This window comes from Parasteatoda tepidariorum, chromosome 4 (assembly GCF_982258835.1).
Source record: "Parasteatoda tepidariorum strain Cologne lab strain chromosome 4, Ptep-v5.0, whole genome shotgun sequence".
NCBI classification, from domain to species: domain Eukaryota; kingdom Metazoa; phylum Arthropoda; class Arachnida; order Araneae; family Theridiidae; genus Parasteatoda; species Parasteatoda tepidariorum.
This window is the reverse complement of record NC_141758.1, coordinates 10,482,451-10,495,938: the sequence shown is the minus strand read 5'-3', so window position 1 is coordinate 10,495,938 and position 13,488 is coordinate 10,482,451. Positions and strand designations below refer to the sequence as shown.

At 27.5% G+C, this 13,488-nt stretch overlaps 1 protein-coding gene across 1 annotated transcript in view; it reads left to right on the top strand.

Moving 5' to 3' along the window:
- tst (superkiller complex helicase subunit twister) overlaps positions 1–13,188 on the top strand; it is a 37,073-nt gene extending 23,885 nt beyond the window's left edge. The window contains exons 19-24 of the mRNA XM_043050844.3: positions 210–547; positions 4,829–5,027; positions 5,103–5,213; positions 9,106–9,327; positions 10,676–10,810; positions 12,942–13,188. Of these exons, the coding sequence (XP_042906778.2) occupies positions 210–547; positions 4,829–5,027; positions 5,103–5,213; positions 9,106–9,327; positions 10,676–10,810; positions 12,942–13,142 (1,206 nt within the window). The 3' untranslated portion in view covers positions 13,143–13,188. The remainder of the gene's footprint in view (positions 1–209; positions 548–4,828; positions 5,028–5,102; positions 5,214–9,105; positions 9,328–10,675; positions 10,811–12,941) is intronic.
- The last annotated feature ends 300 nt before the right edge of the window (positions 13,189–13,488 follow it).

Genomic DNA, 13,488 nt, shown 5'->3' with positions numbered 1-13,488 from the left:
AACATGTTAGATAAACTAGTTAAGTTAACCACCTCTGCATGTTGATCTTCTGTCTAAGTTGGGTTTTATGATCAAGCACTAAACTAATCCCAAGAATTATATGTTGTCTTTATAAATTGACTACTTATCTAAATGGACTATCAAATGGTCAACTTATATTTATTTTATAATATGACATTGAATAGATCTGAATTACAATTGTTTTTCAGGTTCAAAAATGTGGTATTGCTCTCTCCAGTCGATTATTAGTGTCGGGCAGGGTTCTTGTGATATCTACAGCTTGCCAACAAAACATTTTGTGCACATTACTAAATTTAGACAAAGATAACAAGTGTAAAGTGCTGGCAATCGGTGTAAAAGAAAAGTCTCTGAGTTCCAATGAAGCTTCACATAAAATACAGCCCTGGACTAAGCAGTTATTTTACCCTAGCAATAAACAACCTGAAATTTTAACTGTGACATTTAATGAAATTCAAGTTATCTGTAATAAGTCACTCAGGATTGACGAGGCTGCAATTGTTAGGGATTGGAAAAGAATGGAAGCAATGTAAGTTTTAAGATTTTTTAAAAATATTTTTTCATGTAAATAAAGAGATGAATATTTAAATGAATGTGACAGTTATACAGTAATGTTTGTAATGTAACTAAGTTTAGAAATGACTATTTCTTTCATCGTAACAGCTATATTAGGGTAAAGCTATTTTTATGACCATATGATTTGAAATGTATATAAAGTTAGAGATAAATATTTAAGTCAAGGTGACAATTATATTAGGACAACACTATTTTTGACACAGTTGCTAAAATAATGTTAATGGTGAAATATAGTTTTAAAATTGCAATATTAATGTGCAATTTTTTTTAAAAAAATTCTTGCTTTAAGTGTACGCCAGTTTTTACTGTTGTTCTGTTCATTTAATACTATCTACATTTAATTCTTATAATTTTGCATGCATTGAAGCTTATACAGAAGATTGTATTCATAAACTGTATTGGCTATTGAAAGGAGCTCATATTGATAAGCATTTAATATTAAATTACAATTACTACTTTTTAACATTTTAAAAATTGATTTTCTTATGCTTATTCTTTTATTTCTTTCATTTAATATACAGTATGCTCTTAAATATCTGGCTTGAAACTATGAAACATAATAAAAAATTTATTAAAACCAGCCATTTGTAAATCTCAACTTGAAAAAAAATGAGAAATGCTATAACAGTCAGTGGCTAGTTGTAGCATTTTAAGCGCACGTGGCTACTTTTTCAGAAATTCAAATTTTAAACAATTAAAAAAAAACCTGTTGACATTAATAAAGTAAGGCATTTCTTTTAAAACATTTCTTAAGATATGATAAACATTTCAAGGTTCATTTCTAAAATTAGGAAAAAATTTAAAAAAACAAATGTGAAATAAAGTAATGTTTGGAATATTATAAAATATTCATTATAATTTCATATTTATTAAAAAAGTAACAATAAAATGCACATGAATTGATGGTTAAAAAAATGAAGATTGTTTGACAGCTGGCAGACTATATTTCAAATGTCATTTATTATATTTAGTCACTATATTAACATAGTTTATTAGTAATAATTAATGAACTGTTTCCTTTAAATAATTATCTTATGTGTAACATGAAGTAGGAATAGGAACTCCATCCCATCTTGATTTTTTGTTATCCAGCTGACCCTTCCACCACTGACCAAACACTTCTTTAACATTAGAATATATAGTTAGGAGCCTTCTATATTTTAAAATTCTGTTGAAAATTAGTTATATTAAATTAATTGTGATAATTATCAAATAGCATTTTTTTGGATACATTCACAATAAATTATTAATGTTCATTATTTCTTTTACTTATTTAATATATTTAAAAATAATTCCTAAGTCTAGTGCACTTATGTGACCTACAATATATACTATAAAAATAACTTATACTCTGTATCGTTATTTTTAATTATATTCTTAGTTATTGTTATAAAAACGTTGGTTAATAAATTTAAACATATTTTAAGTTTTGTGTGCTTTAATTATTTAAGTATTTTTATTTTAATAATTATTTCATGTCTTTGTTGCCAAAAAAATTCCTAAGTCTGGTGCACTAATGTGATTTGCAATATATACCATAAAAGTAAATTATATTCTGTATATATATTTTTAATTCTATTCTTAGTTAAATTTATTAAATAATTGAAATGTACGTTAATAAATTTAATCATATTTTAGGTTTTGTGTGCTTAAATCATTTAAGTATTTTTATTTTAATAATTGTTTTATGTGCTTGTTGCCATGATAAAGTTGGATGCTATGATTCACACTTTGAAAATCGCTAATTTTAAAATTCTCTTTTAACTAACTCTTCTTAACTTTAACTTTTAAGTTCTCTTTTAACTAACTCTTTTTAACTCCAACTTTTAAGTCTCTTTTAACATTTTATTCTCTACTCTTTCTTGTCTTTAGGTTGAATTTTTTTACTAACTCCAAAACTGGGGAGAAGAATTTGTTTATAAAGTAATACTTTGTGTTTTATAATATGTAAGATGTGTAAAACATTAAGTAAGATAAAAGAGGAATATTTTTTCTTTAAAAAAATATTTTTCTTCTATTTTTTAAGATACTCTTCTTAAAACTCTGTCTACCTACAAAGTATATTGTACATTCAAACATATTATATTCAATCTTATTATCAGTAACTCAAAACTAATTCAGTTACTTAAAAAACAATAAAAAATCAAACTTATTGCATATTCACCAAACTATTCATTTGCTAGAACAAAACTCAGTAACATTGTCAATTGTTCAAGAATCATTTCATATGTTATGGGCCATTCCTAAGCTCATATAAATTGGCTTGATACTGAAAAATGTGTAAATAAGTTTACAAAAACAATATTGTTAACCTTTTTCTAATATAATTTTATGACGAACCATGATGGCTCAAGGGATAGAGCGTTTGCTTTTCAATGAGTTCAACCAGACTTGAATCCCAGCCGTTGTTGGTTGATACGAAAATCTGCATCCAGCTTGCGCCAACCACAGTGCAGCCAAAAAATATCCTCAGTGTTAGGCAGATCATGGGTTAGAGTCTCCATGCCGTCAGGCCAACCGTGGGAGGTTAGTTCCATCGAAAAGTCCTCCACAAAGGCAAATTTCTCCTAATACTTGATCCAAGAGTTCTCTTGTCTTCAGGATTGGGTTCAAAATTACGAGGCTACTGAGTTGAACATTAGTAGTCGTAAACCCTAAATTGGGCCGGCGGTTATAAAATAAAATAATTTTATGCAACTTTACCTACCACAGCGTGGGCGGGTTTTGATTGAGTGCTCTAATTGCTGTTTGGTCACGTTGCACTTTCTCCGACCATATCTTACTGATTTGGAATTCACTCTAATGTAATGTCCTTGGCAGTTTCAGAGCCAAAAAAGATTATCCATGCACAGTTGGGAGCATGGAGCTAAGACCACGAGATAAGATTACAAAACAACAAATGTCCAGTACTATTCCTTTAATTTCAAACTACTTTCCAATGAAAAGTATTTTATTGCCTTTCTTCCCATGGTATTTCCATCACTCAAGTTTTTTGAGGTTATGTGCCATTGCCCGGTATTCCTTACACTAATTTTTTTTTTTTAAAGTTTAAAAGCTATTGCACGGTATTTTCTACATTTATGTTTTTATAGGTTAAGTTAACTTGCCTGATATACAATTACCCGGCATTCCCTACACTGGGCATGTGTAAAAGTCATTGCCCGATATATGCAACACTTGACATTTGTGTGCAATTTATAACCAAGCCGGGCAAATTAAGAATGATCCCAACTTCTGAAGAAAATTAACAAAATTATTATAAAAATAAATAAATAAATAAACACAAAGTGCGAAAAACACAAAGTGCAGAAATGCATTTTGTTATTAGGAAGCTTAAATTTTAATTTTGATTTCCAAATTCTTTAACTAAAATTAATTCTATCCGCTTCATCTGTTTCACGAAAAATTCAGACATGCATCCACTTACTTTTCCCAACCTCAGAAGATATGGAAAAATCTTTCGTAGAATTGAAGGTCTAACATGGCATGCTTGTTATTTTATAATTTTTTCACCAGGTGATGATTACCAACATCTGCTCTAAAACCTAAATAGTACTAATGTAATGTGGGCCTTCACCAGCTGGTAGTTGAAGCATTGTATTTTACCTGGAGTTAGAGCTCTAATTTTTTTTTCCATGCTGCAGGACACGTTTAGTTTTATAATAATAATCTTTTTTTTTTTCTGTCGTTAAAAATTATTAAGTCTTAAACTAAATACGTAGATTTTTTGTGCTTCTATTACAATTTTTTACTTTTATTTTAATACAGACAATTATTTAATTTTATTTTAAATTAGGTTAGATAATATATATTTTAATTTATAATGATTGACATGCCAATCATAATATTATCTAAAATTCATTTTTATAATTAAAATACTATTTTCCTTTTAATATTTAGTGCTTCTTTTTTTAAAAAAAAATTTCGAATTATCTGAAACCCAAAATTGAGCATAAATATTTAGATTATTAGGCTTGACTTTTTAAATATTTAGACTGTTTTTGAAACTGGAGCATCAAAACATTTTTGACTCAGAGTCCTTTTCACCAGTATTTCTTTGGGTCATTATTAAGCGTGAATTCCCGGCCATCAATATTAGTCATTAACAACCAAGCAGTGTTTTAGAAAACAGAGAAAGAAAAACTGAACTTACTGTTATTACTGTTAAAGCTTTTTTTTAAAAGTATGTAAATCTTACATATTTTTTAAAAAAAAAAAAATTATTTTTGTTCAGGAATACAAGCCCAGGAAGAGCTATCAGTGAGGCATTTCAAGAGCTGTGTTCATTATGTGAATCTCATATGAAAGGTTTACCTTCTGCCAATATAGTACTAAAAGACATTAATTTCGCTAGTAAAATACGTTCTGTAGAAAACATAGAAAAATCTCTGGAATCTTATACTTGCGTGAAATGCCCAGAATTTTTGAAGCATGTAAGTACATTTATTGATTTTCTCAGAATATTTGTTGCTGTTTTGCATTGATAAACACAGTTTTTTTCATCTCAGTTTGAAGAGCTATCATCATATAAACAGATGGAGGAAGATATTAAAGAATATTCCTATAAATTGTCAGAAGAAAGCCTTACATTCCATCCAGAGTATCAGATGCGTAAAAATGTAATTATATGTCTCTATATTTCCAGTTTATATTCTGTTATTAGCATATCATATAAGTTAAAATAAAGACTCTGATTACAACATTGGTCTTATAAACCAGACGCCTTGAATTCACTTTAACTGGCATCCCTAATATTACTATTGATAAGTTTTTGTTACATTAACAAAATTGACTTACCTGTGGTTTTGTGCTGCTTAAAAATATGATTTATTTGAAGGTATTACTGATTATAAATTCCATAATCTGGGACTGCGACTTCAAACAATTTATTTTAGAATATAAAATTTTTAAATCAGTTTTGATTTCATGTGGTTTCTCGATTTTCAACAAAAATTCAAACTGAAACTTACTATTTAATTTTTTTTAAATGAAAGAATAAGTTTTTCATTAAAACCTTACTGAAGCACTTACTATTGACAAAAAATTTTATAAGTGGAACTGACTCCAAAAATTTTAACTAATTTTTAAACAACTTCTTTTTTTTTAAAAAAAATCATATTTTTGTCTAAGAGACTACTCTAGACAGATAAATTTGTCCAGTAGCAGTGAAAGATTTTAAGAGTCCTTTTCCCTTTCCTCTCCATCTTGGATTTTGTTTTTAACAGTTGGTTTTTATTTTATTCTCATCTCAAGAATAGTAAATTAACTGAGTATAATAACAGTAATGAAACTGGCAATGACTCCTGTTATGGACACTCCTGCAAAACGGACGCCTCTCAATACGGACATATTTTAAATTCCCCGAGAATCTTCTATGAATAAACCATTACGTACATTCTCCGCAAAGCGGACACTCCCGTAACGGGACGCGGACAGTCGGTCCTGAAACATTGTTTTCTATCTCTACAAACCAGACACTACTTTTTCTAAATTTAATAAAAAAAACTATTTTTGCTTTAAATTGAAGGCTAAAAAAATGCAACTTTTCACCATTTTTAAACCATGTAAATAAAAATTTTTGCCTTATCCGTAGGTAAAAATATTGTTAAGCTATTTCACCACTGAAAAATCAATCATTCTCCTGTCACCTTGCCTTATCTTTGTAAAGAAAGAAGAGAAAATGGTACTGCACTCCTGAAATAATTCCGGCATTGGCATCTTTTGATCTTTTCATCTAGACCACACAGGTTATGAGACCCCTCAAGTTGAAATGACTTCTCTCAATGCTTCTTCCCCATTGAAAATTTCTTTAATTTTCTTATCAATTTGAAGATTGTATTTAACACAACTGGGGAAAAAAAGAGAACAGAAGTATAATCTTTGAGGTGTTTATATAAATGAAACATTTATTCAGACACTTGATAGCTGATCAATTGTGAATAATCAACTCAATAGATCCTCATGACTTACAGGTATGCATTACCTTTTTTTTTGTGAATCGTGGGAGGTTTTTTTTCAAGAAGGTATTAACCATGTTCCCTATCAAATGATAAGTAGGTGTAAGGGGATGTAAACCTAATAATTGAAATGAACTGAGGACAGAAAGCTCCTATTTGGTATCATATGTCTAACTTGAGTATCTATGCTAATAGGAAAATTATATTTATTTATCTGTAGCTACATCCAGAATTATGTATTTATATCAAACTTCTTTATATATTCTTTTTTATCTTTCTTATAGTTTAAATAAATATTCTTGTAGATATTTATAGTATCCTTATAGATATTATTTAATTATTTCTACATCTTTAAAAATATTCTAAAAACAATTTACAGTGTTAAATTTCGTTATTAGGGTACCCTTCCCGTAAACGGACAACTCTCATAAACGGACAAATTTTTTGGTCCCATGAATTTCCGCTTCACAGAGTTTTCACTGTATTAAGAATTTCAAATCCTAATAATTGATTTTTATTATATTATTATATTGATTTGTAATTATTTATAGATATTTATTATATTTATTGATTTGTTAAAATTAAAAAGATATTAAACTTTAAAATTTTCTGTTTGGATCGGAACCTGACAGAAATGACCTTCTGATAGGTTTATTAAGCCAAACCTATACAAGTACGTAGGTATTTTATAAAAAGACACAAAACTAAATTCAAAGATATCTTTATTTTACTCGAACTGAATTATTCATTGAAAAATAGGACAATTTTGAAATTAGAACAACAACAAAAATAATAATGATAATAACTCAAATAAAGCACAAATGAAAGTACATATTCTTTTGTTTTTATTCACTTTCTACTGTTCCCTTTTGAAATTTCACACTGTAACTTATGCTGTATTACTATGCCTAATTTGATATTTTGTTATTTTAATCAATTTAATCTGTTCACAAAACACTGTATGAATTGTGTTGAAAGTATGTGAACTAAATAAAAACTAGTGTAAACTTAATAAAATTTAACTTGGTTATGATTTCTTTTATGTTTTCAAAATTAATTATTTTATTGATTATTGTATTTATTATTAAAAATCAAATTAAAAAAATCTTTGCAATGTTTATTTATTTAAAAATTAAGTTTGCTTTTTATTTCACTATTTTATTTTATGTCCTAATATTGTTTAATGAATTGAAGTTAAGGGTATTTATCAGTCATATGGATCATATGCTGGAGTCTGCTTTTCTGAGTTGTTGCCAGCACAAACATTGGTTGTATAATCTATAAGAAACTTCGTTGTCACAAAGTATTATCAAAAATATTGGTATTTAACCATATATCATGATATTTTTACAATTAAACTAATTTATATTAATTTTAACATCGGACAATATTTTCATCATTCAAATAAAATTTATCAACACTCATAATAATATCATATTAAAAAATTATTGTTATGCATAATCGCAATATTATCTAAATGATAGGTTATGTTATCAATAATAATCTCAATATTGTCAAATTTAATAGTTATAGTTGTTAATAAAGATCATGATATTACAAGGGCGCCGGCAGAATAATATAAAAGGGGGTGCAACCCTCTAACAAACTACTTCCCCCCCCAAAAAAAAAATTTTTTTTAAGTGTTCTGTTATTGCATCTTGTTTTGTTATTACATATACATTCATCTGTTAATTTTTTTCAAGATACATTTCTTCATTTTTAACAAGATATTTAAAAAAAATGTGAATTTCTTGTATTTTCAAATTTTGGCCTCGAGAAACTGTACTGATGGCGCTGGCGTAGCTACTGACTTTGAAACACACATTACTACTAACAGTAGTTTCGTATACTAACGTGTTTGTGCGAGCTTAACATTGGTATTTATTGTGTTGATGAAGTTTTACAGTTGTGAGATGTCAGTTTGTGTTATACACCTTTGTTAAACTAAATAACTAATAGAAAATATAATATTATTTATATTTTATTAAATGAAATTTTAAAATATAGCTTTGATATCTGCCAAGTTTGTGCATAAGAAAAGAATCAAAGATGACTCAGAATTCATTGAAAAAGTTATGAACAGTTTTGGACAGCAAACAAGACGATTACAGTTCTTGTTTGATTAAACAATTTTTTAATTGTTATGTATCATTTATTTGATTATTTGCTTTTGAATAAAAATATTTTTAATTAAATCTTTTTGTAACAAAATTGTTTTTCTGCATCGCTCTAATTGTTTGAAAAAAAAGAAGCTATGGGGGTGCAAGCACACCCTCTTGCACCCCGCTGCCGGCGCCCTTGTGATATTATCATATCCAGTTATTATAGTTTATTATCTTTAGGGTATTATATTTGATACACCTACATGAACTGCCATTAGCTCGTGACCTGTGTAACCAGAATTTGGCACTGTACTCACGCATTGGCAAACTTGATTTAATGGTTCTTATGATTGTTAAATACCAGTTTTGATTATACTTTTTTTTCAGTATTTTAAAGTATTTTTTATTAAATACTTTTTTTAATACTGATAGAAGTGTGTTTTTTTCTTTAGGTACTTAGGGTATTAGGTTATATTGACAATGAAGAAAATGTCCAACTAAAAGGTTCTGTGGCCCGGGAAATGAGTAACCATGAACTGCTTATTACAGAGCTTCTAGTCAAATCCATCTTTAGTGATTGTACTCCTGGTGAGGTGGCTGCTCTTTTATCATGTATGGTTTTCCAGCAAAAATGTGATGACACCAAATTAGAACTGCCTAGTCACTTAAAAAAAGTATGTAATTCAAAAGAAATTTTTATGTTTTGTGTTTTCTTTTAACCTGAATACATTCTATTTTAAGGTATTACAAAGACACACAGCGGTGTCAACTATTACGATTTTTCCGTAATTAATACGATTATGGTGTTATGATTGCGTAGTAGAAATTTATGATTATCAGGAATTTTTGTAATAATCTGTTCAAAATAAGTTTTCTTTTCTACCAAGAGTTTTCTCTACCAAGAAAATTTTGTTCTTTGTAGTGAATATTGAAAAAAAGTAACACTTCACTTAAATGTTAATTTTTTTATTTAATTGTTAATTCATGCATAATATTATTAATATTAGACATATAGTTATACTAGTATTGAGTTTAATAAGACACTTTAAGTTGAAAAGTATTGAAATTGCGCTAATAAAATGTAAATTTGTTAACACATGCATTATTGTACTTTCGATCATGGATTGTTGGAAAGTTGACATCTCTGGAGATGTGATTCTATTTATAAACAAAATTTGCTTTAAACTTGGTTCAGGTCCAAATTACGATCAGCGGATGAATGAATGGGTCCGCCCTATAAACGGATGTCACGTATGGATGTAGCAGAAGTCTAATTCTTGGCCATAGATGGCGCCACTAGAAAACAAGAGCAATCGCACTCCCTCTGCCTTAATGGCCGATGACAATAACGACACTACAGAACGTTTCTGGTAGGGCAGAAAATATTAAATTCAATAAAGATAAATAAATTTAATTCAATTTAATGAGTTGAATTTTTTCATTTTCAAAACAAACCTGTATTTTACAGCTTCTGTCGGTTTAGAAATAAAGTGGACATATTTATTCATTTATTTGTAAGGTAGAATTTAGGCAATATTTTCAGTATTTTCTCAAACTTATACATGATTTCTTTAAACAATTGAAAGAAATGTGTTATTGTTTGGAGAGTAAATATGTAACTAGTAGAATATCAATTAAGTGTTTCAGTTTGAAAAGTAATAATTACTATGAAAAAAAAAATGTCTTATTGCGTAAAGCTACAAGAAAACTTCATGGCTGCCAAAATATCGTATTAATGTAGGTTAAAATACCTTTATTATTGTTATTATAATTAACTTCTCAAAGGTATAATGACCCTCTTATTCCTTAAAATTAATAGATTTTTTTAAGCTGCCTTTCTCTCTAAATTATTTCCTTTTTAATTTTATTATTACTATACGTAAAGAGAGAATTGTTCCAAGAATTAAGTAATTGTTTTTTAATTAATTTTCTGCAGTTTTAATGGATAAAATACTTGTTTCATTTGTTAAAATAATTAATTAAATATTTAATCACTATTATTATTTTTATAATTTCCCTTAGAAAGTTGAAGATATAAGATTCGTCGCTGGGGAAATTGCTACTGAGCAGGCTCGAAGTGGAATAAGTGATCCTAATTTTGTATCTCAGTACAATTTCTATCTAGCAGAAGTTGTTTATGAATGGGCAAAAGGAACTGTAAGTATTAATGCTTTTATCCTCATAATTTTAATATAAGCTTAAAAAATATTGTATATAATATTGATATATATGTTTGTATATCTATATATAATACTATATAAAAAGCTTTAACAAATATTTTTATATTATTTATTATTTGCCTAAATTCTCTATGTTAATTCATTATTAAAAACTAAAGCCATTCACCTAATTAATAATTCACATCCTCTTCTAAAAATAGATTAAAGAGTACAGTAATTATCATTTTAAATTCTTCCCTCAACTGAGAATAAAAACCAGAGAAAATCGTCTACCTGTTGTCTGAACGAATTACAATTAATATTATTTCCCTTTTTTCATATGAGTAGAGGAATGATGGGGAATACTTGCAAAACTTTTCCCTAACATTAAATAGTGGAACACAGTGGTTTTAATGTGATTTTGATTCTCGCTCTCTTAATAATGATGATAAAATAAAGGGCGTTGTGCTTTCATACGCCTATTCGTTGCTCGGTCAGACTGGTGTATGTATATATTCTTTTTTTTCTTTGCTTCTTTTCTTGTTAATGTGTTGCATAATTTGCAATCAATAAGCAACAAAATAATTATCTCTGCATAAAAATTAATTCTCTTACTTTGAAAATTAATTATCTCAAATAGAAATTATTTTTCTAAGGATTAACGAGTACCATTCATTCTTTTTTATTTGCTTTTTTTCTTGTTAATGCTGAGCATTATTTGCAATCAATAAGAAACGAAGAGAATTGTCTTTAAAAAATCAATGAGGAACTAAGATAATTATTTCACCATAATAATTAATTTATCTCAAATAGAAATTAGTTTTCTTAGGATTAATAAGTACCATCCATTCTATTTCCTTTCCTTCTTTTCTTGTTAATGTTAGTGTAGCATTATTTACAATCAATAACGAAGATATCTCAGAAATATACCACGTATTATATTCCCCTGGAATAGTGCACCCTACCAAAAGTAGTTAATTTTAGGTCCCATATGGGGTACACAATGTGGACCCACAGTTTACTATGTATGTATAACTAAAATAGTGTTCTTAGAAGCTTAAAATGAAGAAATTCGTCGTGTCAAAATAAATAACAATAAATTCAATGTGCCATTTTATTTATTGTTATTTATTTTGTATAAGTATTGAAAAACATATGCATATAAATGGTCTTTTGAATTCTTATGTTATGTTATCGAACATATATTTTATTAAACCTTCACTAAATATAAAAAAATAAATTTTTATTAAAAATAATTCAAAATTTATCGACGTACTTGTGCATTTTATTTCATAATCTTGAAATTGTTGGTCGAAATTTTAAATGAAGATAAATTTTATTGATTCTTTTATTGTAAAATAGTCCTTTTAATTTTTGTAACAAGCCTCTTCACATAGACTCTCTAAATACCTTTTTTTAACAAAAAACAGTTTTAAAGTTAATTTATTTCAGATAAGTACAGATTGTAATTAAAAAGTCAGTTATGTGTCTTTTGAAATTGATAATACCTTTCAAAACAAGAAAGACAAAGCTTTCTAAATGTTACTCTTTCAAAATCATTTTGTTTTCATAAGTTTATATATGTATTCTCTTTGTATTAATTAATTTAGAAGGCTCTGTAGTTTTCACTGTGATAAAACTTTAGAAAGAAAAACTTTTTTTTTACATATTTTTATGTGCTCATTGAACTATTATTGTCAGTAATTAATGCCAGAATATATTAATTATTTTTCCAAATTTTTATACTTTATTTGATAATTATTAGAATGATTATTTTCAAATTTATTTTATGTTTTTTCAAGCTTCTTAAAAAAAGTTCATAAGACTAATAACAGATTGCATAAAAACAAAACCTTAATATCTTTTTATCGAATTATTGGATTGCCTCATGTTAAAATGCAATTTTTATAGACTGAGTGACGGCTAACTTTTAAAATGCTAATTAATTTGTGCAGATGATATTTTAAGTTATAAAACCGGATGATGTATGCTTTTCTGGATAAACATGGATTTTCTTTCTTTCTTTCTTATGCACTCTACATCTATGTAAAAAAGAAGGAAGAATTCATGTTTTCTTTTTAAAATATGTTATACAAATTATATCTTAAATGTTAATTTCTTTTTCAAAGGTATTTGCAAAAATAATGGAAAAAACAGACATAGATGAAGGTATAATTGTTCGCAGTATACAGAGGTTGAGTGAATTATTAAAGGATGTTAGAAATGGTGCATCTCTTGTGGGTGATACAGTACTTGCCAAAAAGATGGAAGATGCATCGCGTGAAATCAAGAGAGACATAGTTTTTGCGGCTAGTTTATATACACAATAATGTATTTTTGTACATTGAAAATAAATATTTATTAAATGTTTTACAATTTATATGGTCAATTTTTAAGACAATGCAACTTATATTAAAATTATAATTAGGAAAATTATTTGCAATTGTACTCAACCCCTGAAAGGTTCAAAAAAAAACTGTCATTAAGTGTTGATTTATATTGAGAAAAAACTCAATAAAAACTAGTGCATGAAAGACAAAGGCAGTTCCCCTCGACTAAAAGCTCTAAGGAGGCCCCAAAAAATTTTATGTTTTGTTGTAAATAAAACTTACTAAAATTATGCCAAACTTTGTGATTTATTAGAAAAATAATTAGATTAAAAAAAAATTACTTTCT